This window comes from Callorhinus ursinus, unplaced genomic scaffold, assembly GCF_003265705.2.
Source record: "Callorhinus ursinus isolate GAN/ISIS: 27379988/994484 unplaced genomic scaffold, GSC_fseal_2.0 scaffold94, whole genome shotgun sequence".
Taxonomy (NCBI): Eukaryota; Metazoa; Chordata; class Mammalia; order Carnivora; family Otariidae; genus Callorhinus; species Callorhinus ursinus.
Window position 1 is genome coordinate 2078014 of NW_027397156.1, and position 23287 is coordinate 2101300.

The 23287-nt window shown below is 44.6% G+C and overlaps 1 protein-coding gene across 2 annotated transcripts in view; it reads left to right on the forward strand.

The window, feature by feature from the left end:
- Window positions 1-22914, forward strand: part of CD4 (CD4 molecule) — a 42686-nt gene extending 19772 nt beyond the window's left edge. For both annotated transcript variants that reach the window (XM_073888714.1, XM_025851813.2), the window contains 7 exons: window positions 17125-17283; window positions 17692-17949; window positions 18615-18947; window positions 19728-19928; window positions 20518-20642; window positions 20975-21042; window positions 21422-22914. In XM_073888714.1, the coding sequence (XP_073744815.1) occupies window positions 17125-17283; window positions 17692-17949; window positions 18615-18947; window positions 19728-19928; window positions 20518-20642; window positions 20975-21042; window positions 21422-21452 (1175 nt within the window). In that variant the 3' untranslated portion in view covers window positions 21453-22914. The remainder of the gene's footprint in view (window positions 1-17124; window positions 17284-17691; window positions 17950-18614; window positions 18948-19727; window positions 19929-20517; window positions 20643-20974; window positions 21043-21421) is intronic.
- The last annotated feature ends 373 nt before the right edge of the window (window positions 22915-23287 follow it).

Sequence of the window (23287 nt, forward strand, 5' to 3'; positions counted from 1 at the left end):
ACAAAATTCAATTCAGTAAATTTGAAGATCTAATTGGCTTTATTCAGCGATTCATGAATTGGGCAGCATCCTATCCAGCAAATAGAAAGGGGTTCCAAGGAGCTGTAGAAAATGAAAGGTTTTAAAGGCAAAGAGGGGGCAGGAAAGTTTATTAGCAAAGAGTGCACATTTCAGGCAAGGTCACCTTCCTAAGGGGGACAGAAAGGGTATATCAGGCAGACTTCCTTACTAGTGATGACCAAGTAATTCCAGACTGTCTGGTTAAAGATTACATTTCTAAGAGAGTCTTGGTTTGCAGATGTGGGGATTAGCATAAGTGACTCCATTTCGGGCCTGTTGTCTCATTTTTAATAAGTGATAATAAATCTTCCTCTACTGTTGATCCCGTTTCTCGGTTACCTTCCCCAGAGGCAACTTTTAACCAGTTTTTGTGTTTCCTTCAAGAGATGATCTCTGCATATATGTATACAGTCCCCTCTTTTTTTACATAAAATAATAAATTCATCATATATATGTATGTACATATGTATATGTATATATTGAGTGCTTACAAATGCCAGGTAATGTTCTACATTTGGCGCTGGGGATATAATACAGTGGAAAACAATAGAGACATTCAGATAGTGGTTCTAACCTTGCTTTCTTTCTTTTAAATTAGACAGATATTTTGAAGGTTGTTCTATATTCATATGTGTGTGTTTATATATCTATATCTGTCTGTATTTCTACCTCATTTCTTTTCAGTGACTACATAGTTCTTTTTCATAATTATACCATGATTTATTTGAGTAACCCATATTGTCGCACACTTAGGCTGTTTTCAGTTTATTGCTATCACAAACGGTGAATCAAACTGTGTATCTCTGGACATATATGCAAATGTCTTTGTAAGATAAATTCCTAGAAGTGAAATTGGTGGGCCAGTTCAGCTTCATCTTTAGATATCTTTCTGCTATACAAATTTTTCTCCAATGGCATCTGCTATAAGATTTGACTATATATTAATTTGCACCTTCCAATACATTACTTCCTTTATGCAGATTTTATTGGCGTTACTGTTTTTTCTCCAGATTTAAAAAGTATTACATACTCATTACAGAATATTTGGCAAATGCAAAAATGAATAAGGAAGAAAATCAAGTGCATGCATACTTCCACCATTCAGAGCTATCCTCTGTTAACATTTTGATTTATTTCCTTCCAGGCTTTGTTTAGTGTGGAAAATATACTGTATATATTTTTACATAGATGATATCATGCTGTATTACCTTTTATCTTACTCCCTCATGACATTTTATCATGATGAGACAATTAATTATTAGACTAATTTTTAAAAGTAATCTGCCAGGGGTGCGTGGGTGGCTCAGTCATTAAGCATCTGCCTTCGGCTCAGGTCATGATCCCAGGGTCCTGGGATTGAGCCCCGCATCAGGCTCCCTGCTCAGCACAGAGTCTGCTTCTCCCTCTCCCACTCCCCCTGCTTGTGTTCCCTCTCTCGCTGTGTCTCTCTGTGTCAAATAAATAAATAAAATCTTAAAAAAATAATAAAATAAAAGTAATCTGCCAAAGTTTAACAAAAACAAAATTATAACTCTTTTATGTAGTAATAGCTACTCTGGAAAATTTACTTGACAGAAATAAAATTGTGAATATTTCATGATATCTGTGCAAGGATGTTGTAAGCATTGCTTATACTATACAAGAATAAAATTCAACCTCAGTATCTGTTAGTGAGGAAAGAATTGAATAATAAAAAAAATGAGGGCTTTCAGGAAAACGGAGTAGACACATATATTAGTCAGCTTGTGCTGCCATAACAAAATACCGTAAACTAGGTGGCTCAAACAATGGAAATTTATGTTTTCACAGTACTGTAGGTGAGAAGTTCAAGATTAGGGTATCAACACTGTTGGGTTCTGGAGGGAACTGTCTTCCTGGCCTATGGGTAGTGCCTTCTTGCTGTGTCCTCACATGGCAGAGACAGAGAAGAAGCAAGCTCTCTGGTGTCTCTTCTTATAAGGGCACAAATTCCATCATGAGGACCTTGTGACCTCATCTAAATCTAAATCTAATTATCTTTCAAAGACCCCATTTCCAAATACCATCACATTGCGTGTTAGAGCTACAACTTATGAATTTGGGGGGGCACACAATTCAATCCGTAGTAACATACTTTTTTGCTAAGCACATTAAGTATAACAGAAAACCCTGGACATTACATATAGAACTAACATAAGAAGACTCTGAAAAGTGCAGACTGGTAGGGACCCCAGGGTCAGAGGAACAACATAGTGGTGAGTTTTCTTTTGCCTTGTATATCCCAGTCTTGAAGCTAAAGAAGTCAGCAACTTGGAAACCTCAATGGACACAGACAAAAATAAGACTCAACAAAAAGCCTGCTCTCTCTAGCCAAAGGACCAGGAAAGGAGAAACCTGGAAAGACAAAATACTTTTAGATAATAACTGCTCTACTCCTGTCAAATACCAGAAGAAAAACAGTGGCTCCTTCCTATGTCAGAAAAGGCTGAGTGGGGAGCCTAAACTTCTACCCTCCTGAGGTTGTAATGAGGTACCCCAATACCCCCACCGGCCCCAGTAGAAATCTGGGCCATTGATTCCCATCAGCCAGTGGCAAGGGTTCTCAACCCACTGCCTTGTCTGTAAAGGTCACATAAGAAGCCTGGATTTCCACCCCCACCCAGCAGTCATGAGGCGCCCATCCTTGCTGGGTGGTTGTCAGAGGAGGTCTAGTGGAGAGTCAAGACTTTCACCATCACTCAGCAATAACAAAGCTGCCACCATAGGGTTTATGGAGACCATGTGAGGAGCTGGAACTTCTACCCCTGTCCAGTTATAGGGAGCATCCCCTTCTAGCAGCAATGTAGAATGAGAGGGGAACCTAGATTTCTATCCTTACCTGGCAGTAGTAAGATGGTGCCACTCTCTTCCCTTGTCAGAGTGATGTCAAAGAAAGCCAGTTAAAATAGAGAGCTTAAATGAGATCCAAAATCTCATTACATAACATTCAAATGTCCAGGTTCCAATAAAAAATCATTCATGAAGGGCACCTGACTGGCTCAGTCAGAGGAGCATGTGACTCTTGATCTCAGGACCATGGATTCAAGTCCTGCATTGGGTGTAGAGATTACTAAAAAAATAAACTTAAAAAAATAAAGCTATTTTTTAAAAAATCATTCATGATACCCCAAACCAGGAAGATCTCAAGCTGGATGAAAAAAATCAGTGCATGCCCACACTGAGATGAAAGAGATGTTAGAATTATGCGACAGGAGCGCCTGGGTGGCTCACTCATTAAGCGTCTGCCTTCTGCTCAGGTCATGATCTCCAGGTCTTGGGATCGAGCCTCGCATCAGGTCCTTGCTCAGTGGGGAGCCTGCTTCTCCCTCTCCCTCTGCCTGCTGGTGTTCCCTCTCTCACTGTGTCTCTCTCTCTGTCAAATAAATAAATAAAATCTTAAAAAAAAAAGAATTGTGTGACAAAGATTTTAAAGAAGCCACAGTAAAAAATCCTTCAGCAAGCAATTACAAACATACTTGAAACAAATGAACAAAATGGAAAAAACTCAGCAAAAGCGTAAAAGATATAATTAAAAAAAACACATGGAAATTTTTTTTTATTTTTTAAATTTTTTTTAAAGATTTTATTTATTTATTTAATTGACAGAGAGAGAGAGACAGCGAGAGAGGGAACACAAGCAGGGGGAGGGTCAGAGGGAGAAGCAGGCTTCCCGCTGAGCAGGGAGCCTGATGCGGGGCTCGATCCCAGGACGCTGAGATCGTGACCTGAGCTGAAGGCAGTCGCTTAACCAACTGAGCCGCCCAGGCGCCCGGAAATTTTTTTTTAAAGATTTTATTTATTTATTTGAGAGAGAGAATGAGAGATAGGAGCACAAGAAGGAAGAGGGTCAGAGGGAGAAGCAGACTCCCCGCTGAGCAGGGAGCCCGATGCGGGACTCGATCCCGGGACTCCAGGATCATGACCTGAGCCGAAGGCAGTCGCTTAACCAACTGAGCCACCCAGGCGCCCACATATGGACATTTTAGAACTGAAAAATATAATAACCAAAGTACAAAGATCAGTGGGTGGACTCAACAACAAAATGAAAAGGACAGAGGAAAGAACCAGTGAATTGCAAAATAGAATAATAGAAATTATGCAATCTGAACAACAGAGAGAAAATCAACTGGAAAAAAATGAACAAAGCCTTGGGACCTGTGGGACTATAACAAAAGATCTAGTATCTGTGTCAATGGAGTCCCAGAAGGAGAGGGGGGAAAATGGGGCTGAAAAAATACTTGAAAAAATAATGGCTAAAAATGTCCCAGATTTGGTAAGATATTAGTTTATAGATTCAAGAAGCTGAGCAAACCTTAAGCAGGATAAACCTAAGGAAATCCGTATCAAGACCTATCATAATTAAACTTCTGAGAACTAAAGAACTAAAGAAAAAATCTTCAAAACAACTAGAGAAAACTGACTACCTTACCCACAGGGTAACTTTTTTTTTTTTTTTAAGATTTTATTTATTTATTTGAGAGAGAGAGCATGAGAGGGGGGAGGGTCAGAGGGAGAAGCAGACTCCCCGTTGAGCAGGGAGCCCGATGTGGGCCTCGATCCCGGGACTCCGGGATCATGACCTGAGCTGAAGGCAGTCGCTTAACCAACTGAGCCACCCAGGCGCCCCCCACAGGGTAACATTTTAAATGACAGCAGATTTCTCATTAGAAACCATGCAAGTCTGAAGAAAGTGACATGATATTATTCAAATACTAAAAGAAGAGAATAGTAAACCCAGAATTCTATACCCAGAGAAAATATCCTTGGGAATGAAGAAGTCAAGACACTTTCAGATGAAAGAAAACCAAGAATTTGTTGCCAGCAGACCTACCCCAAAAGAATGGCTCAAGGAAGTTCCTTAAACAGAAAGGAAATAATGAAAAAGGAATCCGAGAATATCAGGAAGAAAGAACAAAGTAAACAAATATATGGATAGATATATTAGGCTTTCCTTTTCCTCTTGAGTTTTCTAAATTATGTTTGACAGTTAAAGCAAAAATGAAAACATTATCGAGCGCCTGGGTGGCTCAGTTGGTTGAGTGACTGCCTTTGGCTCAGGTCATGATCCTGGAGTCCCGGGACCGAGTCCCACATCGGGCTCCCTGCTCAGTGGGTAGTCTGCTTCTCCCTCTGACCCTCCCCCCTCTCATGCTCTCTCTCTCTCATTCTCTCTTTCAAATAAATAAATAAATAAAATCTTTAAAAAAAATGAAAACATTATCTGTGTGTTTCTAAATGTACATAGGGGAAATATTTAAGACAACTAATTATAAATGGGGACATTAGGGGCACCTGGGTGGCTCAGTCAGTAGCATCTGCCTTCGGCTCAGGTCGTGGTTTCAGGGTCTTGGATGGGGCCCTGTGTCAGGCTCCCTGTTGGGTGGGGAATCTGCTTCTCCCTCTCCCTCTGTCCCCCAATTGTGCTCTCTCTGTCTCTCAAATAAATAAATAAAATCTTTAAAATAAAATAAAATAATAAGTGGGGAGGTTAAAAGAATGTAAAGGCAGGTAAGGTAAAATGATAACAAAAGTAGACTATGATAGGTTATATATACATATAATGTAGTACCTACAGTAATCCCTAAAAATGTACAAAGAGATACACTCAAAATTACCACAGGTAAAATAAAATGGATTCTAAAACACATTTAAAAGTGTTTACATCCCAAAGTATAAAATAAATATCTATGAGTCCATACTGATATAATAACTGAGTGAATAAATAAATAAATGGGGAAAAGAGACAAATCTCCTATGTAGAAGAATTCCAAATAATTTATGTAGATAACTTCCTCTCAAGGAGGTGGAGCATAACTCCTCACTCTTTAAGTGTGAGTTGTGCATAGTTATTAATTTCCAAAGAGTACAGCATGGAAAGGGGAGTAAGAATAACTTTACAGTGGAGAAAGCCAAAGTGATCAAAATCAACAACACTCATAAGTCATGTGGATAGTATGTACCCTTGATATGCAATGACAGTGGCACTTTATCTCTGTGATCTTCCCCCCCTCAGACCCATAAACCCAGTCTAATCGAGAGAAAAACATTAGACTAATCCCCCCCAGTAGAGAGACATTCTACAAAATAACTGACCAGTATTCCTCAAAAATGTCAAAGTCATCAAAAACAAGGAAAGTCTGAGAAACTGTCACAGCCAAGGAGAGCCAAAGGAGACATGACAACTGAATGTAATATGGTCTCCTAGATGGGATCTTGGGGTGAAAAAGGGACATTAGATAAAAACTAAGGAAATCTGAGTAAAGTATGGACTAGTTAATAACAATGTGTTAATATTGATTTATTACTTATAACAAATGTTCAATACTAATGTAAGATGTTAATAAGAGGAGAAATTTGGTATAGAGTTTATGGAAACTCTAAGATTTTCATAATATTTCTGTAAATCTAAAACTATTCTTAAAAAATGTGTTACAAAAAGATGTTCAAGGGCGCCTGGGTGGCTCAGATGGTTAGGCGTCTGCCTTCGGCTCAGGTCATGGTCCCAGGGTCCTGGGATCGAGTCCCGCATCGGGCTCCCTGCTCCTTGGGAGCCTGCTTCTCCCTCTGCTTCTCTCTCTCTCTCTTTCTCTCCTCCTCTGTCTCTCATGAATAAATAAATAAAATCTTTAAAAAAAAAAAAAAGATGTTCAAGGGGCGCCTGTCTGGCTCAGTCAGAAGAGCATGTGATTCTTGATCTCAGGGTCGTGAGTTCAAGCCCCACATTGGGTGTAGAGATTACTTAAATAAAAATAAAACTTAGGGCGCCTGGGTGGCTCAGTCATTAAGCGTCTGCCTTCAGCTCGGGTCATGATCGCAGGGTCCTGGGATCGACTCCCATGTTGGGCTCCCTGTTTGGCAGAAAGTCTGCTTCTCCCTCTCCCTCTCCCCCAGCTTGTGTTCCTGCTCTTGCTATCTCTCTCTGTCAAATAAATAAATAAAATCTTAAAAAAAAATTTAAAAAAAGGACGTTTAAGTAACCCATAGAAAGATAGGAAAAAGAAAACAGAAAACAGAACAAGCATGGGGCGCCTGGATGGCTTAGTCGTTAAGCATCTGCCTTCGGCTCAGGTCATGGTCCCAGGCTCCTGGGATCGAACCCTGCATCGGGTGCCCTGCTCTGTGGGAAGCCTGCTTCTCCCTCTCCCACTCCCCCTGCTTGTGTTCCCTCTCTCGCTGTGTCTCTCTCTGTCAAATAAATAAATAAATAAAATCTTTAAAAAAAAAAAAACAGAACAAGCAGACTTAAGCTCTAACTTATCAATAATTACATTAAATGTCAATGGTCTAAATATTTGACAGAGTAGATTAAAAAGCAAAACCCAACAATATGTTGTCTATAAGAAACTCACTTCAAATATAATGACACAGGAAGGTTGACAAGTAAAAGGATGGATAAGAGGTATGCCATGCAAGCATTAATCAACGGAAAGCAAGAATGGATATATTAATATCAGATAAAGTCAATGTTAGAACAAAAAAACTAGCAGAGTCAGATAAGGACATTATATAATAATGACGATGTTAATCCCTCAAGAAGATGTAGTAATCCTAAATAGGTATGCACCAAACACCAGGTCCGCAAAATACGTGAAGGAAAACTGATAGAACTAAAAGGAAAAATAGACAAATCCACATTATAGTTAGAGTCTTCAACACCCCTCTCCCAACAATTGACAAAACAACTACACAGAAAATCAGCAAAGGTATAGAAGAACTCAACAACACCATCAATCAACAGGATCTAATTGACGTTTATAGAACACTCTACCCTACAGCAGCAGAATGCTCATCCTTTTCAAATGTCCACAGAACATATACCAAGATGGTCCATATCTTGAGCCATAAAACAAACCTCAACAAATTTTTTTAAAGATTTTATTCATTTATTTGAGAGAGAGTGCATGAGTGGGGTGAGGGGCAGAGGGAGAAACAGACTCCCCACTGAGCAGGGAGCCCAATGTGGGGCTCAATCTTGGGACTCCAGGATCATGACTTGAGCTGAAGGCAGACGCTTAACTGACAGAAAAACCCAGGCACCCTAAACCTCAACAAATTTAAAATAATTGAAATTGTGCAGTGTGTTCTCTGACCACATGGAATCAAACCAGAAATCAATAACAAATATAACAGGAAAATCTCCATACACTTGAAAACAACTTTTCAGTATTCTGTGGGTCAACAATGAAGTCTCAAGAGAAAAAGTACATCAAATTGAGCGAAAAAAATTTTTTTAAAGATTTTATTTATTTACTTTTTAGAGAGCAGGGAGGGGGTGGAGAGGGGCAGAGGGAGAGGGAGAGAGAGAGAATCTTAAGCAGGCTCCATGCACAGAGTGGAGCCCAATGCAGGGCTCGATCGCACAACCCTGAGATCATGACCTGAGCCAAAATCAAGAGTCAGACGCTTAACCAACTGAACCACTCAGGTGCCCCAAATTGAGTGAAAGTTTAAAAAGCATCTAAAAAAAATCTTACAACTAACATGCTTAATAATGAAAGACTGAATGCTTTCCCTTTAGATCAGGAACAGAGCAAAGATATCTGCTTTACTGCCTGTATTCAACATAGTACTGCAACCCCTACCCAGTGCAATAAGGCAAGAAAAGGATACAAAAGAAATACTGATTAGAAAAGAAGAAGTAGAACTGTTCCTATTTGCAAATGACATGATTATTTATTTAGAAAATCTTTAAGATTCTATATTTTTAAAAACCTCTTAGAATCAATTTGTGAGTTTAGTGAGGTTACAGAAGATAAGAGAAACATACAAAAATCTATTGTTTTCATATATCCTAGCAATGAATATGTACATACAGAAATTAAAAAGATAATGCCATTTACAAATGCTCAAAAAAATACTTAGGTAAATGTAACAAACATGCACAGGATTTGTGTGCTAAAAACTACACAATACTGATGAAAGTAGTCAGAGAAGATCTAAATAAATGGAGAGACATTCCATGTTTATAAGTGGAAGACTCAATATTGTAAAGTTGTCAGTTCCCAACTTGATATACAGGTTTAACACAATTCCTATCAAAGTCCCAGCAAGATTTTTTTTTTTGTAGATATAAATAAGATTATTCAAAAATTTTTAGGGAAAGCCTAAGAACTCAAAGAACTAAACCAATTTTGAAAAAGGAGAATAAAGTAGGAGAACTCAGTCTATCTGCTTCCAAGACTTATTATATAATTAGTCTAATCAAATCTGTGTGGTATTGGTGGAGGGGTTAGACACAGATCAATGGAGCAAAATAGAGGACCCATTAATAGATCCTCAAAATATGTCCAACAGACTTTTTTTTTTTTACAATGGTGCATTGAGGGAAAGATAGCCTTTTCAATAAATGGTGCTAGAATAATTGGACATCTGTAGGTAAAAGCGATCATCAGCAACAACAAACCATTGACCTAAGTCTCACACCTTATTTAAAAACTAACTCAAAGTGGACTATGAACTTCAGTGTAAAATTATAACCCATACGAGAGAATTTTCAGGACCTAGACTGGGCAGAGTTCTTAAACTTGATACCAAAAGCACAATCCCTAAAAGGAAACATACATAAATTGGTCTTCACCAAAATTAAAAACTTTGCTCTGCAGAAGTCTACTAGAAAGAGGAGAAGACAATTTAGAAAATGTAAGAAAATACATGCAAACTACCTAACAAAGGACTAGTACCTAGAATATGTAAACAACTCTCAAAACTCAATACAACCCCCCCAAAAAACAAAACCCCAATCCAATTAGAAAATGGGCAAAAGATATGAACAGATATTCTACCACAGAGGATACAGAGATGGCAAAAAGCACATGAAAAGATGTTCAACATCTTTAGTCATTAGGGAAATGCAAATCAGCACCACAATGAGATATCATTACACACCTATCAGAATGGCCAAGATAAAAAAAATAGTAACAATACTAAATGCTGGTGAAGATGAAGAGAAACTGGTTTACTCTGGCATTTTTGGTGGGAGTATATAATGGTACAGCCATTCTGGAAAAAAAGTTTGGCAGTTTCTTAAAAACCAAACATGCAACAACCCAGCAAATGCACTCCTAGGCATTTATCCCAGAGAAATGAAATGAAGATTTATGTTGACCCAGAAATTTGTATACAATTGTTTATAGCAGATTTACTCATAAAAGCCAATAAGTAGGAACAACCCAAATGTCCTTCGGTGGATGACTGGCTATACCTACACCATGGAATACTTTTCAGCAGTAAAAAGAATGAACTATAGATATATACGGCAACCTGAAAAAAAAAGTGAATCCCAAAAGGTAAGATACTGTATAATTTTATTTATATAACATTCTTGAAATGACGGATTACAGAAATGGAGAACAGATTAGTGATTACCAGAGGTTAAGGGAGGGAGGGGTGTGGGAGGGAAGGGTCTGGGAGGAAGGAGATATGGCTATAGAAAAGGGCAACATCCTTGTGGTGTTGGAAATGTTCTGTATCTTGACTGTGTCAGTGCCAAAATCCCAGTTGTGATATTCTACAATTTTGCAAGCTGTTACCACTGGGGTGACCTAGGTAAAGGGTACTCAAGATTTCCCTATTATTTCTTATATTTAAAAAATCAAGAGAATAAAAAGATTAGCTCTCATAATATCAAAATAAAACAAACAAAAAAAATGAAGAGGCTCCACGTGTATATGCTTAGAAGGATGTCTAGCATATTTTAAGTGGAAAGAGTAAGTGTATGTTAATATAATCCCATTTTTTAAAGATTATTTTTTTTAAGATTTTACTTTATTTATTTGAGAGAGAGAGAGAGCAGGGTCAGAGGGAGAAGCAGACTCCCCAATGAGCAGGAAGCACAATGCGGGACTTGATTCCAGGACTCTGGGATCATGACCTGAGCCAAAGGCAGTTGCCCAACCAACTGAGCCACCCAGGCGCCCAAAGATTATTCATTTATTTGACAGAGAGAGACACAGCGAGAGAGGGAACACAAGCAGGGGGGTGGGAGAGGGAGAAGCAGGCAGGCTTCCCGCCAAGCAGGGAGCCCAATGTGGGTCTGGATCCCAGGACCCTGGGATCATGACCAGAGCCGAAGGCAGATGTTTAACGACTGAGCCACCCAGGCACCCCTATAATCCCATTTTAAAGATTTATTTATTTATTTGAGAGAGAGAGAAAGTGGGGGGAGGGGGCAGAGGGAGAGAATCTTCAAGTGACTCCCTGTTGAGCATGGAGCCCAATGCGGGGCTCAGTCCCATGACCCATGTGATCATGACCTGAGCTGAAACCAAGAATCGGATGCTTAACCAACTGAGCCACCCGGGCACTCCAGAATAATCCCATTCTAATTTAAAAATTCAATGTGTGTGAATATATGTTTGCATGAGCAAAGAAAAAAGTATAGAGGAATCCACACCAAAATATCTACAGTAATATTAGAAGGGTAGGCAAAGGAAAAGGGAAGTGCTGAGTCTGTATAAATTTTGTAATTCAAAACTAAAAAGTAAAGACTACTCCAATGCAACTTTTAAAATGTGTTATTATGAATATTTTTCATTTCATTAAAAATTGTTTTAATGTAATTGCCCCCAAAATAATGATACCTAGGAATAAACCTAACCAAAGTGGTGAAAGACCTGTACTCTGAAAAACATAAACCACTGATAAAGAAATTGAAGATGACACAAAGAAATGGAAAAACATTCCATACTCACGGATGGGAAGAACAAATATTGGTAAAATGTCTATACTACCCAAAGCAATCTGCAGATTTAAGGCAACCCCTATCAAAATACCAACAGCAGTTTTCACAGAACTAGAACAAACAATCCTAAAATTTGTATGGGACCATGAAAGACCTTGAATAGCCAAAGCACCTTGAAAAAGAAAACCAAAGCCAGAGGCATCACAATTCCAGACTTCAAGTTATATTACAAAGCATTAGTAATCAAAACAGTATGATACTGGCATAAAAATAGACACATGGATCAATAGAACAGAATAGAAAACCCAGAAATAAACTCACATATGGTCTACTGGTCTTTGACAAAGAAGGCAAGAATATCCAATGGGAAAAAGTCTCTTCAAAAAACGGTGCTGGTAAACTGGACAGCAACATGCAGAAGAATGACACTGGACCACTTTCTTGTACCATACACAAAAGTAAACTCAAAATGGCTTGAAGACCTAAATGTGAGACCTGAAACCATAAAAATCCTAGAAGAGAGCACAGGCAGTAACTTCTTTGACATCAGCTGTAGCAAATTCTTTCAAAAATGTCTCCTGGGGCAAGGGAAATAAAAACAAAATTAAACCATTGGGACTACATCAAAATAAAAAGTTTCTGCACAGTGAAGGAAACAATCAACAAAACTAAAAGGCAACCTACCGAATGGGAGAAGGTATTTGCAAATGACATATCCGATTAAGGGTTAGTATCTAAAATATATAAAGAACTGATAGAACTGAACACCCAAAACACAGATAATTCTTTCTAAAAAGGGACAAAAGACGTGAACAGACATTTCTCTGAAGAAGATATACAGATATGCCAACAGGCATATGAAAAGATGCTCGACATCACTCATCATCAGGGAAATGCAAATCAATGCAAATCAAAACTACAATGTGTTATCACCTCATACCTGTCAGAATGGCTAAGTCAAACATCAAAAACACAAGAAACAACCAGTGTTGGTGAGGATATGGAGGAAAAGGAACCCTCTTGCACTGTTAGTGGGAATGCAACTGGTGCAGACACTGGGGAAAACAGTATGGAGGTTTCTCAAAAAATTAAAAATGAACTACCCTATGGCCCAGGAATTGCTCTCCTAGGTATTTACTCACACCCCTATGTATATAGCAGCATTATTTACAGTAGCCAAGATATGGAAGCAGCCCAAGTGTCCACCCATAGATGATGTGGTGTAAAGAGGATGTGGTGTAAACACACACACACACACACACACACACACACACACACACACACTGGAATATTATTCAGCCATAAAAAAGAATGAAATCTGGCCATTTGCAACAACATGGATGGAGCTACAGAGTATAATGTTAAGCGAAATAAATCAGTTAGAGAAATACAAAGACCACATGAATTCACTCATAGGTGGAATTTAGGAAGCAAAACAAACCAGCAAAGGGGAAAAAATAAGAAAGACAAATCAAGAAACAGACTCTTAATTATAGAGAACAAACTGATGGTTACCAGAGGGGTGGTGGGTAGGGGGATGGGTTAAATAGGAAGAAAGAAAACAAAATTATTTGGGTTATTTTGGTGCCAACCTAATATTCCATCAAATTAATGTACTGTAATATACAGACATTATCTTTTTGTCTAATGTTGTACCCTATTAACAACACTATTATTTTTGTATCTACATTTTGGTTTGCATTTTTAAATTATTGTATTAAGGATAACATTCTAGAAATGAAATTAAGGACATAAACTTTAAATAATAGATAGTATATGCTGCAAGACTGCTTCCAGAAAGGTTCCATCCGTTTACACTAAGTCTAGCTGACGGTGCCTTTTCCACTAGTAGTACCCTTACCGGCACTGAATAGCATTATTTAACACTTCTCTTTCCTTCTTTCTTTTTCTTTTTTTAGCTAATTTGATAGTTGAAAAATATATCTTTTTTTTAATTTGCATTTTTTTGATTGCCTGTGAGGTTGAAACAATGTGCTCCTTTCTTTTTTTTTTTAAGATTTTATTTATTTATTTGACAGAGAGAGACGCAGCGAGAGAGGGAACACAAGCAGGGGGAGTGGGAGAGGGAGAAGCAGGCTCCCCGCTGAGCAGGGAGCCCGATGTGGGGCTCGATCCCAGGCCCCTGGGATCATGACCTGAGCCGAAGGCAGACGTTTAACGACCGAGCCACCCAGGTGCCCCCAATGTGCTCCCAATGTGCTCCTTTCTAAAAATTCTCTTTTGTATCAGCGCTTTTGTTCTGTTTTAGGATTTGACTTTCCTCCAGAACAGCTTGCTTTCTCAGTTTCCTGATCTCTGATGAGGGTAGTTTCTCTCTCGTGACTCCCCCAGTTTCTGAACCAGAGTCAGGATTTTTTTTTTTCCTCTGCTTCAATCCCTGGTTTCCCATCAGTCATCCATGATGACCATTCCTTCCTTTGAAAATGTTTTTCTGTTTCATCTTATTAAAATGAAAGTGACAGGCCAAAAATGGTGTCACTTAGGCTAAGGCCCCAAGTCAATAAACCAAGACTTAATACCTTTACTAACTTAAAACCTAACTGCAGTTTCAACCCCCAGAAATGTGACCTTTAACTAGTCAACATGGGAATTTCCTGGTCAGCACTAGGAAATTTACTGATGGACCCCTTCTGGTTCCCTTACGAGGGTGATCTTGCTTAAAACAATGGAGTCTTTCCTAATAATTTCCTTTTCTCCACTTCCTCTCTACCTTTAATAACCTTTCCTTTTCTGGGGTACCTGAGTGGCTCAGTCAGTTAAGCTTAAGCATCTGCCTTCGGCTCAGGTCATGATCCCAGGGTCCTGGGATCCAGCCCTGTGTTGAGCTCTGCACTCAGCAGGGAGTCTGCTTCTCCCTCTGCCCCTCCCCCCTCCAGGCTCTCCCTCTCTCTCTCTCAAATAAATAAATAAATACCTTAAAACAAACAACCAAACACTTTCCTTCTCTGTAGCCCTTCAGAGCTCCCCTTTACTTGCTAGATAGGATGCTGCCCAATTCATGAATCCATTAATAAGGCCAATTAGATCCCTACAGTTCAGTTGAATTTTTGTTATTTAACAATCTTCTTTGTTCCTGTGAGAATGGCACTGTCATTAGCCCTGACCACAGAACTCCCCCACCTGGATTACAGAGGAAGCTTCTGGGCAATTCTCTCTGTTCCTGGTCCCTCCTACTTTGATTTCTCTTCCATCTGCTTCGGTACTGACTTCCAAAGCAATGCCTTGTACATGTCACCTCTAGTCCATCGGACCCGGCCCAGAAGCCTCTGCTGGACATTCACCACCTGGCCATCACTTCCCCCAGCTTCCCAGCTGGAAACCTAGACACCCTCGTGGTTTCCTCATTGCTTTGAGGTGGTTGCTTATACTGCTCTCCTGGAGCCTTTCCACTTCCTGGATGTGTTCATTCCTCCCCCTTCGTTCTGGCGCACTGCCTATTCTTCTTTTAAGGCTTGGTGCAACACGGGTCTTCTCCACGATTTATCCCAGACTCACACCTACTCTTAGACCTCTTGTACCACCTTGCGATCTCTTCTACAAAGTATGTGACAGCCTGCCCAAGTGACAGGGCCCAGAAGAGGAAAAGGAAAGCAAGGAGGAAGTTATTTTAGGAAAAGGGTGACCCACTTCATTTTCAACCCGGTGAGTTTTGGGGGATGGCAGGGTTTTCAGATAAAGTTATGCCTTGGGCCATTGGAAATGTGGGCCCGGAACTGAGGAGAGAGGTTGAGGCCGGGAATATCAATTTGGGAGTCATTCACAGCGCTGACACGCGTTGCCCTGGGATTTAGAATGTCTGTGGAAATGGGGAAGAGACCGTGAGACAGAGTCTGGGTAACACTTAAATGCAGTCTTCAGAGCAAGAGCCCAAGATGAAGAAAAGGAAATGGTGCTCACGAAGGAGGAGAGGACCAAAAAGGTAGAAAAGGAGGTAGAACCTGAGGGGGCTACTAGTCTAAGAAGCTTGGTAAGTTGTGAAAAGAATGCAACAGGATTTCCGAGCCACAGGGGAGCTACACAAAGTGCAGAGCCAGGGAAAGAGCCAGAGGGCAGGGACTCCCAGAGTCAAGTACAGGGCCCTTGGGGCAGTGCTGAGGGAGAGCCCAGGGTCACAGCTCATCTGGAAAGGTCTCCCACGGAGGATGAGCCTGGGGAGTGGGGGCAGCAGGAGGTGGGGGAGAATGCTCGGCCAGCATGACCCCCAGACTCCCGCACCGAGGAGAAAACAGGGAGAGGGTCTGTGACTGCTCAGGGGGGACGGAAGCGGAGCCCAAGGGCTTGAGGGTGGGGTTTTGCTCTCAGCCACCTTCGCCTCATCCCTCCAAATACGTATTTTAACTAAAAATTGTGCATTTGCTGTGTAAGATTAGCCTTTAAAGCCCTCCCTCTACAGGAATTCTGGGGCTGCCGCCACACCCAGAAAGTGATTAGCTAAAGAGAAGAACTTCCTCCTGGTGATGGTGGTTAGGTACAAAGGGAGGAGACTGGAGGAGGCCACATGGCCCCGCCTGAGGAACCTTCCAGACACAGTGTTGCTAGTATACCTAACAGGCCTGGATTTTAATCCTGACTCCGCCACTTACTGGAGTCAAATCCAAAAGGTAGGAAAGGGTATGTCGTGAGAAGCCCCCTCCCACGCTTGTCCCGGGGCAACCCAAGTTACCATGTTCTTCTGTTTACTTTTGGAAACATGTGTTCCTATACACGGCATCTGCAGAGAGATAGATAAAGATAAATTTCTCCCTCCTTTGTAGACAAATGGTAGCCTGTCTAATATTTTGCTTTGTTTAGTTAATGATGTTTCTTAGCTATTCTTCCATTCAGTAGATAGCTTCCTTCTTCTCATACAGCATTGCACTGAAGGGGCGAACTATAATTTACTTGACCTAGTCTTTCTTGGTGGACAGGTACTTTTGTATGTGCATTTGTAATTCTGGTAGATATTGTAAATTACCTTCCAAAGAAATCGTACTCATTTATGTTCCTGCCACCAGTGCGTAAGTACAAGGCGGGGCAACTACATAATCTGCAAAACAGGCCAAACAGTACCTACTTCCTGGAATTGTTGTGAAGATCACTTGAGATGATGCGTGTCAAGTATTGGGCCCTGTAGGAGTTGGTGCTCTTGAAATAAGGATATTATTTTATTTCGGATTAACAAGATATTGTCCTGGCCAGTTACGTGAGTATGATGGGACGGCCTCACCAGTCTCGGGTTTTCTGACTCGGGGCAGATTCTGCAGGAAGTTAGGGACCGAGATCAGAAGAGTTGTGGGCTTTGCCCTCCCGAGGGATGCCATGCCTTCAGGCTACCCCAACCTCCTCCATATGGTTTCTGCTCCCAGGTGTCTCCAAGCTGAGGCATCGCGTCGAATCGAAAAAAAACCTGTGGGACCAAGGATCCTTTCCTCTGATCATCAAGGATCTTGAAGCAGCAGACTCAGGGGTTTACTTCTGTGAGGTAGAGGGCAAGAGGCAAGAGGTGGAGTTGCTGGTGTTCAACTGTGAGTAGATGAGGATCCCTCCAACCAACCTGCCGTTCTCTCTGACTCCCGTTCATGCACCAGAGCCAAGCCCTGAGCTCATGGACCCTCCACAGTCCCGAGACGGCTCAGAGGGGCCCCCACGTCTCCTCAAACCCTCCTCGGGCCTCCGGTTGCTCAGTGGGAAAGGAAGAAACCTGGGGGGTGGGGGGCGGGGAAAGAAGGGCAGGAGCCCGAGGAAGGAGGGAGAGCAACAGAAGCAGAGAGAAGGGGAGGCGGCAGGAGGAAGAGAGGATAACTCTGCCCCGGGCTGGGGCTGGGTTGCTGGGTCTTGGCGGGGGGTAATGGAGAGACACTCCTGGTGTCCTGGCTTCTTCCTTCCCCTTGGGGATAGCATGTGTGTGACACGGGTGGCCTGTTCCTCCACAGTGACTGCCAAGTGGGACACCGGCAGTGGCGGCAGCAGCAACATCCGCCTGCTGCAAGGGCAGCAGCTGACCCTGACCGTGGAGGGCCCCTCTGGTAGTAGCCCTTCCGTGCAATGGAAAGGTCCAGGGAATAAAAGCAAGAGCAGTGGCCAAAGCCTCTCACTGTCTGGGGTGGAGCCGCAGGAGAGCGGTACCTGGACATGCACCATCTCCCAGAACCAGAAGACAGTGGTGTTCAACATAAACATCTTGGTGCTGGGTAAGAGGGGCGCTTTTCCCCCCTGCAGTCTTCCCCTCTGCCTCAGTGGCAGACAGACCCGCCCTCTGCTCTCACTGCTCGGCTCCTGGGTCCACTGCAGGCCAACAGAGGGCAGCTAGGGCCAGTCCCCCTGGAGCTGAAATCTGTCCCGAGGAAATCCCGGCTCTGACTTAACCGCGAGACCTTGGGCCAGTTACCGAACCTCTCCGTGCCTTGGTTTCAGGGATGAGGCTCACCGTGACAGTACCGACCTTGTAGTGTTACCGTGAGAATGAATGTGTGTAATGCATGACATATAGTAAGCCCGAGGCAGGCATTTGCTCTTATCTTACGAAGGCTGATAAACTATGCACCTAAGTAGTGCATGCCAAATGCCCTCTGTGCTCCAGGGATCCTGGGAAGGGAGAGGTCTCCTGTGGCTGGGCTGTTCTATGAGGGCTTCTAGGGGGAGGAGGTGCTGCCTTGGGAACGTGCTGGGGTGGAGAGACCAGAGAGGATGGGAGAGGTAGATGGGAATTTAAGGGCCTGAAGTGGCAGCCTAAGGGTTTGGACCCACCTGGTCCCTCCCTTCCATCTCTTTACCGCCCCCAGCCCATGCCCACCCTACCCTGTACACCCTCATCTTCCTTTCTCCTCACCCAGCTTCTCTCTCTTCCCGCCTCCAGCTTTCCAGAAGGTCTCTAACACAGTCTATACAAAAGAAGGGGAGCAGGTGGAGTTCTCCTTCCCGCTTAACTTCAAAGATGAAAACCTGAGCGGGGAGCTGAGGTGGCGGGCAGAGGGGACTCCCTCTTCCCGGCTCTGGATCTCCTTCATCTTGGAGAATGGGAAGCTATCTTTGAAAGATACTCACCACACCAGACTCCAGATGAAGAGTTTTCCCCCGCTCAGCTTTATCCTGCCCCAGGCTTTGTCTCAGTATGCTGGTTCTGGAAACCTGACCCTGAGTCTTGCCAAGGGAACATTGCAGCGGGAAGTGAATCTCGTGGTGATGAGAGGTGAGGAGGTAGGCTGAGCAGGGGCGGGAAGTGGACGGGCGTGGTCCAGGGCTCTGAGGTTGGGTTGGCCCTGAAAGGGATGCCTCGGCCCTGGCCCTAGTTTCCTGATGGAGCTGATCCAGGGCCTTCTGGTTTGGGGCTGGTTTGGAACGGAGACTGGAATCCACATGTCCTTCTTTGACATCCATGAGCCAGCCTGGGGTGGGCTCTGCTGAGAATCCCCAAAGGGTGAAAGCTGAGAACCAGGCTCTAATTCTGCCTCCATGCAACCCTCTGTGGCCCTGACTAAGCCCCTTGCCTCTGTGGGCCTCCTTCTCCTAATGAGGATAATAAAATCTGCTCTTAGTATGATAGCGATAAAGGTAATGTCAGGCTCCATCCACACTGAACTCTTCACTTCCTTATCTCCCCCACCATCATAACTCCACAAATAATAATGGCTAATACTTGATGCTTCTTCAAATGTGCCAGACCCATTCAAGAGCTTTACATGTGTTTGTGAATTTACTGTGTATTTAATTAATGTCTGGGGCTTGGGTTGTCAAGTAACTTGCAGGGACACACAGATAGTAAGCAGTGAGGCTAAGATTCAAGTCCAAGACCCTGAGCCTCAAAAGCTGTGTTTTCTTTATGTAACTGCTTGAAAATGTGCTCCGAGAGGCTCAAAGAGGATCATCTGTGTGAAGCATTTTGATGGTTCTACTGAAGCCCCTTAGAGTATGGAGGTGCCAGGAGCTCAGAGATCCAGGCTCCCAGCCTCAGGTTCTTATCCCTCTGCAGTGACTAAGTCTCAGAACAATTTGACCTGCGAGGTGCTAGGACCCACCTCCCCTGAGCTGACTCTGAGCTTGAACCTGGAAGAGCGGGCTGCCAAAGTCTCGAAGAAGCAGAAGCTGGTATCGGTGGTGGACCCTGAGAGGGGAACATGGCAGTGTCTACTGAGTGACAAGGACAAAGTCCTGCTGGCCTCCAAGGTCGAGGGTGAGTGAGGATCCAGGTTCCATGGCCTAACCCCAGGGCCCTCCCTCTTCAGCTGTGGGACCTTCCCCGGGTTGGAGGAGACCACCCAGAGTCCCAGCCTCCCAGTTCCTCTGAGAGGGGTGGGTTATTCTCCTGCTGCCTGGACACGCACGGGGAATGACGTAAGGCGAGGTGTGGTTCCTACCTGTAACCCCACAAGTTACCACCTCCTTGAGGTCTATCGTCCAGGAATGGAGCCTATCTGACCAAGAGCCGCCTCTCTTGGCTCCTTTCAGAACCTGGACACACACACACACACACACACACACACACACACACACACACAGGTGTGCCCTGTGCACAGCCTGAAACCGCTGCTTCCAGTTCCCCGGAGTGCCCTGTAGTCTCTAAACCTTAAAACCCCTGCCCCAGCCTTTCCCGTTCAGCCCTGGCGGCCTGTGAGAGCCCTGTGCACCCTGCCCTGCTCTCCCGGCCCAAGGCTGAGCCCCAAGTGTAGCTGGGCAGCGAGGCCTTCCTGGGGCCCTCCAGAACGCCCGGCACCCTGACAGAGGGCAGTGAGCTGAAACATCTCTCTCTCTCTTGCTTGCAGTTTTGTCCCCAGTGTTCACCAAGGCCTGGCCAAAGCTCTTGGCCATTGTGCTGGGCGGGATCTTAGGCCTTCTGCTTTTCATTGGGCTCTGCATCTTCTGCTGTGTTAAATGCTGGCACCGCAGGGTGAGTGAGCCGCCCCAGACCCCCCCTTTCACTCCCCACAGGGCATCCGAGCCCCTGGGGCTGGTAGAGCAACAAAGGTATTCTGTATATGTGAGCTGCTTCTGCTCAGGCTCTCTGCCCGCCCACCCCGTTCCCTCACAGCAGACTGGGCCCTGTCCCAGGCCCCACGCAGAGGGAGAGACTGGAAAGAGCAAAGAGTTAATTCTGGGACAGATGGCCTCAGCCACAGTGACTGCTTCTCCTCTCCCGGCTCTCCCCACTGCCCCCTCCAAGGGGCACCTCCCTTCTGGAGACCTGGGACCCTCACGACTCCCCTCCTTCTTCCTGGACAGCGCCAGGCAGAGCGGATGTCTCAGATCAAGAGACTCCTCAGTGAGAAGAAGACCTGCCAGTGCTCCCAGTAAGGAACTGGTGGGGGTGGGGGGGGTTGGGGGGGCAGAGAGTGGGAAGGGGAAGAGGAGGGTGGCGAGTAGGGGTGGGGGGGTGGGAGAAGAGAGGGAAGGGAGGCGGGATGGAGGTGAGAAAAATGGGGTCTCAAGGGAGGTGGTGGAGGGCAAAGAAGGGTGCAAAGGGGTGGCTGAGGAGGTAGGAAGCAGGAAGGGGGTGGAGAGCAGAGGCGAGGCGGCAGCAGGCCTGGAATACTTCTGGATACCACCCTGCAGCTGGGGCCCAGAGGCCGCCACTACACAAGAAGGGAGAGCGCCGACTGGGAGACATGGAGCTTCGAGGATGCAAAGGAGTTTGGAAAAGAATAAACTTGCTCTTCCTTCTTCCTCCAGCGGGCTCCAGAAGACATGCAATCTCATTTGAGGCGCAGGGCCAGGGGAGTTTCCGGCTTGCTGCCTCCCCAGCAGTCTTTCCCCTGCCTTTCCTCCTGGGCTCCTGGGCCTTCGGACCAGATGAATGTAGAAGACCCCAACACTTCCGGCCCACTCCTGCTCTCCTTTGTCCACACTTGGCCCTTGGTCCTCCTCTTGCAGAGGCTTACAGCATTTCTTCCCCATTTCCTTTGCATCAAGCCTAACCCTATCGATGATTTCTTCCTAGCTCTCTCCCCCATGGCCCACTGGTCCCTGGGGAATCACGTGGGACCAGCCCTGCCTGGCTTGGAGGGCAAGGCTGGGTGTCTGAAGCATGAAGCACAGGACTGTCATTTTACTGGATGGGACCTTGGGACCAGAGGAGGCAGGGACCAGCCCAAGATCACACAGCCAGAGGAGGGTAAATCCAGATCCAAAGGCTCGTGACTCAGCTGCCTCCATGGCTCCATTTGGCCTGCATCTCACTCTGAGTTGGCAGGACACAGACTCACATCGTGACCTGTGCACAAACAGGCAACCCTGGACCCACACCCATGTACAGAGCGCACACTTGTGCACAGACATGATTCCTTATCCAAGCAGTACGTGTCAGTTTATGAGCCAGTTTCACATCCTTTGTCTGTTTAAACCTTAAGAAGATCTTACAGAGCTTAGTAGTGTCAGGACCAAGATTAGCATCTCCAATTTATAGGCCAGAAATGGAACTCAGAGAGGTCAGCTGATTGCCCAAGTCACACAGCTAGTCAGTGCCAGAGGACTAGCCCAGGTCTCCTCAAGCCTAGTTCCAGGGCCGTACCCTGAACACAGAGACAAGTACCACGCGGGTCTCTGTAGCTGATTAGTCACTGCTGTCCAGGACCCACCTCTGGATTCATAAGAGCACACCACCCCAGGCAGGGCCTGCCTCAGAGAGTTCAGAAACACGGACAGAAGCCTGTTGCCAGAGGACAAAGCTGTCAGTCCTCCTAATCAGAGCACAGGCTGGGAGCATGGGCCCTGTGGGAGAGAGTGCCCAGTGACCTACCACTCACCCTGTTGCAGAACCTTTTGGAAGGTGAGCTTTGCCGGGGGGAGGGGCTGGGGAGATGGCTGGAGAGGGAACCCTCTGAGGGGACGTCTTGTGAAGGCTGACAGAGCCGCGCTTCAGGCCCCCTGCCCTGTACTTTCCTTCAGCCCCCCCCCACACCATCCAGGATACAAGAAAATTGGGGTTACAAGTAGTCTTCTTCCTCCTCTTCTTGATCCATTTCTCTCAGGATCCCCAGCCTCCTCTGCCTCTCCTTCCTTCCCTTTCTCACCACCTGTCTCAGTCCCTACCCCCTCTCCCTAGTCTCCTCTTTCCAGCTTGCCCCTTCCAGGAGGGCTCCCCACTGCTTGCTTGCTATTCCTGCCCACTCCTGCCCCTGCGTCCCTGAGCTGACAGAAAAATACAATATACTTACTGTAAAGAAGATGCTCTTCTTCGTGTGTCCGTGTGTGTATGTGACAGACAGGCAGACAGACAGACTCTTCTCTGGGGACCTGGATCTTCTGGATCAGACCCAGAGGAGAGGTTGCCAGGCTTGCCAGGGGAAGGAGATGAAGTTTCCCTGGCGGGGGGGAGGGGGGATTCTTTGGAGGCTGATTACCTACCTGCCCAGCCCACAGGGCCCTGGCGTGCAGGAGCCCCAGACTTCGTAATCCTGCGCTGGAGCTGTACCGAGGGAGAGGCTGCAGGGTTGTGTGTGCTCTACACACGCATGTGTGCGGGAGAGAGAAAGGACCAAGAGAAACTGTAATGCGTGCCTGCCAATTTTGTGCATCCCCAACACAAGTGTGAGTTTG